At 51.0% G+C, this 7,999-nt stretch overlaps 1 protein-coding gene across 1 annotated transcript; it reads left to right on the top strand.

Moving 5' to 3' along the window:
• Nucleotides 1–1,490: 1,490 nt before the first annotated feature.
• Nucleotides 1,491–4,979, top strand: FABP6 (fatty acid binding protein 6). Its single transcript, XM_054567889.1, has 4 exons — nt 1,491–1,603; nt 2,907–3,082; nt 3,561–3,650; nt 4,926–4,979. The coding sequence occupies exons 1-4, from the start codon at nt 1,537–1,539 to the stop codon at nt 4,977–4,979; spliced, it is 387 nt and encodes a 128-aa protein (XP_054423864.1). The 5' UTR covers nt 1,491–1,536.
• The last annotated feature ends 3,020 nt before the right edge of the window (nt 4,980–7,999 follow it).

Raw genomic sequence — 7,999 nt, 5'->3', positions numbered from 1 at the left:
CATTTACATAAGAAAGTGTATGTATACATTTAAAAGTCTAGAAGGGTTGATACCAAACTGTTATCAAGGACTGTCTCTGCTGGGACTTCCAGTTGCTCTGAATTATGAAATTTTAATAAATATAATTTAGCATCAGAAAATCCATGATGATGATGATGATGATGTGCGTGTGTGTATGTTAGCAGTGGTTTAATGTGTGTTTATGTTTTTTTTCTTTTTAAACAAGACTCCTGGCTGGGATAAGAAATTCCAAGACTGGAGAGTGAAGGCTGGTAAAATGCGGCCAAGTTGGTGTCATCAGCTTAGAGGCCAGTGAGTCCCAGCGCTGGGGGTCAGCAACTGTGGCGAATTCATGGGGGTTCATGGAGAGCTGACTCTGCGAGAAGAGAGAGACCTGCCAGATCTTAATGAATAAGAAGAAGGATGCGGGCCTTTGCAGAGGGCTTCATGCTTTGCCTCATCAACCAGCTGGGTCCAGAGGACAGTCCCACCACACAGGCGGGGCAGGAGTTGTCGCGGCGGTGATGGAGTCGCCAGATGACACAACAGGAACCCGAAGTCAGGGGTCTAAGTTCCTAGCCCTTCCAGCTGTGAAACTCGAAAAAAGTTCTTCAAGGCCCTAGCCCATGCCTGTCCCATAGCGGGTCTTCGCACACCCTGGCACCTCCTCCTCCGGGGTGGCTCCCGGGGCTGCTGCTTCACGCTGCTGGCATTCTTCTCTGCATCCTTCTTGTGCCTATTCTTCTTCAAGGGCTCTTTGCTGCAGCCAAACTCATTGTTTCCTTTCATCCTGGCCCTTTGCACCTCCGTCACACTTTTCCCCTACCCTCATATATCATTTCCCTACATTGGCCTTCTCCAATCTGCCTGCTTGTCCTGACATCCAAATCCCACTGTTCCTTCAAGACCTGTATCAAATGCCTTCTACACAAAGACATAGCAGCCACCTGTGCAGGGTCGCTCCTTCCCCAGGCCCCAGGCCACACCCCTGCATTTCTCTCTGGACACAGTGCACACCGTGCTTGCACGAGAGCTCTTTGCAGTTGTCCGTTTTGTCTCTGGCCCAGCCTGGAAGCTCTCTTGGGAAGGAGGTATGTCTCACTCAGTGTTTCCTCGGTGCCCCACGCAGGACGTGCCTCATGCACTTCGGTTGGTGAATGCGGGAGTGAAAGAGTAAGCGAGAGGGGACGAGCATGGATGAAGGGGAGACATGGATGAACGGAGGGACGGACGGGCCGAGCGGATGACCCCACAGGCCCTGCAGCAGCGCCGGCCCTGGCCCTGCTGGGAAAGGCGACGGGGCTGCAGCCAGCACTTGCCTGGGTGAATGACCTTGGGGCCCTTCTCCTCCAGGCCCTTCCCACATCATAAAACATCAAGTACTTCCTTTTCAGGGGCAGGAGGGACAAGTGGGGTGACATAGGGGGCTGAGCCTCAGCATCTGGGAGGGTTTATAAGCTGGGGCGCCAGGCCCTTCCGCACCACGAACCTTTCTCCTCATCTCCTTGCTCCCTGGCCTCCAGGTCTCCCGGCAGCATGGCCTTCAACGGCAAGTACGAGATGGAGAGTGAGAAGAACTATGACGAGTTCATGAAGCGCCTTGGTGAGTGGGGTCCTAAGGATGCCTTGCCTGGGATGGTCTGCAGAAACCAGCCCTGGTCCAGGAACCCAAATTCCTGGGGTAAAGTGGGATGGGACTTCATTTATTCATTCATTCACTTTCTCATTTGTTGAGCACTTCTCTGTCCCAGGCTCTTAGGCTAATAGGAACCATAAAGACTCTGACTTTAAAACACTTAGGGAATATAAGAATATCCAATTTACTGAGCAAAAACTTGAGGCCCAGAGAGGTTGAATTACTAGTCCAAGGCCACACAGCTAGAAATTGATGAAGTAGAGACTAAATTGCTGTACTCATTCAAATGTTTATTGAACGTCTACTATATGTAAGAGCCAACCTACTGTTACTGAGGGGGCATCTCAGCTCTTGCTATAGAGGATATTAGAACCCAAGGCTCTATGATGAAATGAGTGGTATCGCCACATCCTGCCTTACAACAGGTGACTAAGGAGTGAGCATAGACTAGTTTTGACAAGCTACATACTCATTCAATCATTCAACAAACAAAGGCTGTGTGGGCGGAGAGATCAAAGACTCACACCTCCCACTGCTAGGTTTGCAACACTGCTTGTGGGGAACCAATGAGATGGCCAGGATGGGCCGTCCTGCATCTAAGTCTGAGGCAGTGCAATTGTCAGGAGTCTGAGGACAGCCCCAGGGACCGGTGCCCTCATCCTGGTGGCAGAGAGGCCCCAAGAGCCATGCTTGTGTGCCCTGGGACCTTGGGGAGGCCAAAGCCCTTCCAGGTCAATTATTGGGATTGGCCCTGAAGTAACAGTGACTTAGCCTTCCCCGCAACAGTCTGGTGTGGAATTACGAGTGAGCCAGTCTCAGTTCTAGACCTGGCTGGCGCTGCCCAGAGCTCCCACTGAGGTACGGGGAGCCCTCTTTCCTGCTGCGGGTCTTCATTTCTGAATCCATGAAATAAGAGCCATAGAAGATGATCGTGAAGGTCCCCCTCATTCAGGAACTTTGTGAGCTTGGCAAGTTTCTATTATGTTACCATAAGAACAACGATTATTTATTGTCAACTACACAGCAGGAGCTTTACAAGACACACTTTATTTGTTGCACCAGCCCTGTGAAGTGGGCCTCACGACCCCATATTGCAGATGGAAGCACTGAGGCTGGGAGAAGTATTTGCCCAAGCCGCATAAATCATGGTAGAACTGAAATGTGTGCTGTTAATTGTCAGGGTAGCTTGCCCCAGAGCAGGCGAGCTCTTTTCCAAAACCATAGGTGTAAACAGCTTTTACATAGCCCTTCTGCTTGTCCCCCGGGCCAGGGCTCCCCAGCGAAGCAATTGAAAAGGGCCGTAACTTCAAGATCGTCACGGAGGTCCAGCAGGATGGGCAGAACTTCACCTGGTCCCAGCACTACCCCGGGGGCCACTCCATGACCAACAAGTTCACCATTGGCAAGGAGTGCGACATGGAGACCATGGGGGGCAAGAAGTTCAAGGTGAGCAGTCGCTGGAAATGCTGTTATCTATTTAACATCCCCTCATTGATAGCCTAGGTTGGATTTTTAGGTTATTTACAATGACAAGCAATGCTGCAATCAACACCCTCAGACAACATCACCATCATCCTAACAACAATGGTCACGTCTAACCCCGCAATTAATAAGGAGGCTCACCACATGCCTGGCAGTTCTAAGCACTTTACATGTGTCATATTTAATTACTTAATCCTCATGATAACTCTATGAAGCAGGTATAGTTACTACCCCCATTTTAGTGATGCACAAGGAAGGCACAGCAAAGCTGAGTGACTCGTGCAGGTGATCTGTGTCTGGTTTATGTAACCGTACACCTACAAGGCAAATTAATTCCTAGAGAGGATCGCTGGGGCGGCAGGCAGGTCCTTCGTCCCAGAGGGGCTGGCGTGCATTTGGCGGCCTCTGCCGACTCACACTCAGGGCTATGCTTCCCTTCCAGGCCACGGTGCAGATGGAGGGTGGGAAGCTGGTGGTGGATTTCCCCAACTATCACCAGACTTCGGAGATCGCGGGTGACAAGCTGGTGGAGGTGAGTGTCCTGCTGGCTCCTGGCAGGCCCGGAAGTGCTTTTCTGCCCACAGCCAGGGCCCCGGAGAGGCAGGCTTCTGGGCAGCTGGTTTTGTAAGAACTTCCTGTGTGGCAGGCCATGTGCTCTCATCGAAATTCACGATAACCCTGAACGGGTAGGGACTTTTATCTCTAGTTTACAGATGAGGAGACTGAGGCATGGGGAGGCTCAGTGGTTAGCTGGGGGGGCACGTAGCTTTTATAGCAGAGATGGGATCTGTGACTCTTGAGCCCACGCTTGAGCCCCGGAGGCCCAAGTCTGGAAAACCCACGGGGCGCTTTCCAGAGTGCCGGTGAAGGGGAAGTCCAGGTGACCCCAGCCAGGGCAGCCAACACTCTGCTCCACCATGAGGCTTCAGCCCTTCCTGCTAGGTCTTCTGATTTTTCAAGAGAGGCTGGAAATCTGCACTTCTTTGTAAAACCTCCAGGTTGTTAAATGTTTTTAAAAATCCCGGCTGGGCCAACACACACACCTGTGGACTGACCCCTCCCACACTCCGTGCTCTGTAAACACAGGTCGGGGGTGCTGTCTCGGGGGGCTCTTCACCTCACTTCCATTTCTACCATGCCACCCCCAAACCCAGGGCTCCAGGTGTTTCCCCAGCGGGAAAGACTCGGAGGTGAAGTTAAAAGGAAAAGCTTGCTGCTTTCCTCGGCCAGACGTAAGGACCAACGGATGACACGTGCACACGCTATGACAGCTTGTCTCCGTGGCCTCGAGCCCGGGGCCCTGCGCACAGGGGCCTTCACTGAACAGCATCCTCTTGTCAGCCTTTCCCCGAAAAACTTATGCTCCCCGAGGGCAGCAGCCACATCTGCCCATCACTAAGCACACCTGCCCCCAATTCCAAATGGTGCAGAGGTTGAGCGTGTCCTTTGACCTTAGATGGGTTGACTTCTCTACACTTCAGTTTTCTCATCTGTACCATGGGGACAACCTCACAGTGTTGTTGGGAGGATTCAATGGGATAATGCCCGGGAAGGGCCTGGCCTGGTGGACTGCAGTGAACAGACGGGGGGAAGTTACCGTGTAAAGAGTCATCTGCTTAGCACTTTCGCTATACGGAGTCTGTGCAGTGATTTGTGTCAGAAATTGGGAAACTGAGGCCCAGAGAAGGGGTGCAACTGGTTCGTTTCTACTCGGGGCTAGGATCGGAGGCCGGTCTTCCGCCAGCTGTGCCCCATGACCCCCCGGGGTCCCAGCACTGATTCCCTGTGTTCTGGCTGCTTCTTTCAGATCTCCACCATCGGAGACGTGACCTACGAGCGCGTGTATAAGAGGCTGGCCTGAGCAGCCAGGCGGGGCTCCGAGGCGCTCACAAAGCCACCAATAAAGCTGGCCCAAGAACAGGCCTTCTGCTCACTTCAGAACCTCTTTGTCTTTGTTTTCTGATGCCGTGGGCGTAGCTTCTGGCTGGAGTGGGATGGGAAACCCTTGAAGATGGTCAGACAGGCCAAGCCCTTGTCCTGAGGTCCCTGTGGGATCCATGTCATGGCAAAGGGGGTCTTGAATGTGGACTGAATACCCTGGGCCCCTGCAAAAAGCCAAAGGCAGTGGCTCAAGAAGCACCATGGACACACTTCCGTAGACCCCCCACCCCACTCTGCCACCCACCACGGTGTGGGCGGACTTAATCCTTTAAAGAGACCAATGTCACCCGGGAGGGGTGACACAGTGACTCTGAGATGGGCCACAGGACAAGCATAGCAGAATTGGTGCGTGGGGCGGGGGAGGGGGTAGGAATGGCTTTTCCAAGAAAGGCCTCCAAGGCTGCGCAGACACTGGACGGACACCTGGGGCTTAGCTGGGTGGGTGGTCCAGCATGTCCCTGGCTCTGCTGCTACTTTCCTGTCGGGTCATTCCTTTGGGCCTCAGTTTACCTACTGGTACCAAGGAGTGCCAGGGGGGCCAATGAAGGGTTGAGGAAAAATGACAGTCCATAAGGTAGCAAAGGGACAATGAGAATGACAGGAGGGGACTGGGGAGTCATGGTGTGGACTAGTAGCTTGGGCAGGGGCCTGGGAGAAGCTGAGAGAGGCTGTGGTGGGCTGGGAAAGGTGGTCAGAGGGTCACTTGGATGTCCTGGTGGGTGCCCGGGGCCCTGGTCAGGAAGGCTTCCGAGGCAGCGTTTGGCTTTGGCAGACGCCCCTACCTAGTTACTGGGCCTGCCCAGGGCTTGGGGGGTAGGAAAGGGAGGCGGGCCCTGGCTAGATAGTCCTTACGCCAGGGCACTGAACGGGCCTTCTTACCTCTCCCATCTCCTGGGAGTGGCCACATTCAGGTACCACCTTGACTCCTTTCTAACCCCACACTGTTTTGAATGACAGTTTGCTTATTTTTACTGCAAGGAAGACTTTCCATCACTTCTAAACGTGAGAAGCCAACATTATGCTCCATAAATAAAACTATTAACAAAGCTGAAACTGAACCATGTGGACTTCAAGCTCAATTCTGTTGCCCCTGCCCAAAGCCCTGAGCCTGAGGCCTCCCTTTATGAAAACGCTGAGATGTAAACTTGCAGTAGTATCAAATGGGGAACTTTCTTCTTGACTAATGAAAATTACTGGAAGACTGCTGTGAAAAATTACAGTTGTCCCCCTTATCCACAGGGAGTATGTTCTGAGACCTCCCCCAGGGGATTTCTGAAACCAGATCGTATCAAATTCTATATATGCTGTTTTTTCCTGTACATACATTTGTATGGTAAAGTTTAATTTATAAAGTTTAATTAGGGACTGTAAGAGATTGCTAATAATACAATAGAATTATAACAATATACTGAAATGAAAGTTATGTGAATGTCATCGCTTTCAAATTATCTATAGTGGACTGTACTCACCCTTCTCGTAGTGACGTGAGACGACATTACTCCGTCGTGACAAGATCAGTGAATGGTGAAGGGTGTGACCGTTAGGGGCCGAGAGACCTCCTGACTATACGTAACCAGCACTCGACAGCTTCTCTGTGGCATACCCGAACTGCCAGCATCACTACTCTTGTGCTTCGGGGTCATTATTATGCAAAATAAGGGTTACTAGACATAAGCACTGAGATACCAAGACAGCCGATCTGATGCCCCAAACGACTACTGCTGGCTGCGCAGGGTCTATAGCGCCCTGATGCTGGATGCGTCCCGGGCGGGAGCCGGTGGGACTCGCGAGATTTTATCACGCTACTCAGAATAGCCCGCAATTTAAACCATGAATGGTTTATTACTGGAATTTTCCATGTACTATTTTCAGACGGTGGTTGACCACAGGGTAACCAAAACTGCGGAAAGTGGAACTGCGGATAAGCAACCATGGTAGTAACTTTGAGACTTGAATTCTCTAAATTACCTTGAATATACAAGTCCCACACATAGAGCGTAGTAAGGGTCTGTGTACACAGCAGGTGCTTAGTAAGTGCTATTTGACCCAAGGTCCTTGCAGCCTGCGTAGTCTACAGCCTTTTGCTCTGAGCGGCCAGCCTCGGCCTGGACAGAGGGCACAGCGTGACCACTCACAGTTCACTCCTTGCCTCCTCCAACATTCTGCCCTGAAACTTGTTTATCTTTCCAAGAACAGCTTTGAGCTTCTACCCCCTCTGTCAACTGCGGCACACAAAGCCAGGACCCCATGACTTCTATCATTTTGCCAAGACTTATTGCTAATTAAGTGAACTAGGTAAGCATTAAATTAAACTAGCAGCAATGCTGTTTCCCCTCCAGACTGAATAATTATTCATAATGAGCTTGGATAATAAGTCTCTAAGTAACAGCAAGTTAACCATAATTGAGCTAAAAATTGAGAGACAGAGAAAGAGAAAGAGAAAGACATTGTTTTTAGTTTTGGAAACTGATTCAAGAACAAATCCAGCCCTGGCTCATGTGGCTCAGTGGATTGAGCACCAGCCTGTGAGCTGAAAGGGTACCGGTTGGATTCCCTGTCAGGGCACATACCTGGGTTGTGGGTCAGGTCCTCACTTGGGGGTATGTGAGAGGCAACAGATCGATGTCTGTCTCACACATTGATGTTTTTCTCCCTCTCTCCCTTCCTTCCCACCTCTCTAAAATAAATAAAATCTTAATAACAAAAACAAAAGTTAACAAATTCAAATTATTGGCAGGGAAAAAATTCTTAAGTTGGTCTTGGTACAGATTCACAGACTCATGGAAGGGCAGGATCTCAGAGCTCACCTAGTTTAAAGTCTGTATTTTACAGGTATGGCAACCAAGGCTCAGAGAGGGAGAGACATTCATTTCAAGTCACCCAGCAGAGCGAGTCTCTGCGAGTAACGTGCCGTGGGCATCCCTGGCTGGCGGAGGCATT

This window comes from Pteronotus mesoamericanus, unplaced genomic scaffold, assembly GCF_021234165.1.
Source record: "Pteronotus mesoamericanus isolate MK-2021 breed Mesoamerican mustached bat unplaced genomic scaffold, CSHL_Meso_final contig_2, whole genome shotgun sequence".
NCBI classification, from domain to species: Eukaryota; Metazoa; Chordata; class Mammalia; order Chiroptera; family Mormoopidae; genus Pteronotus; species Pteronotus mesoamericanus.
Note: the sequence above shows the minus strand (reverse complement) of the source record. Positions and strands in the feature narration are given on the sequence as shown.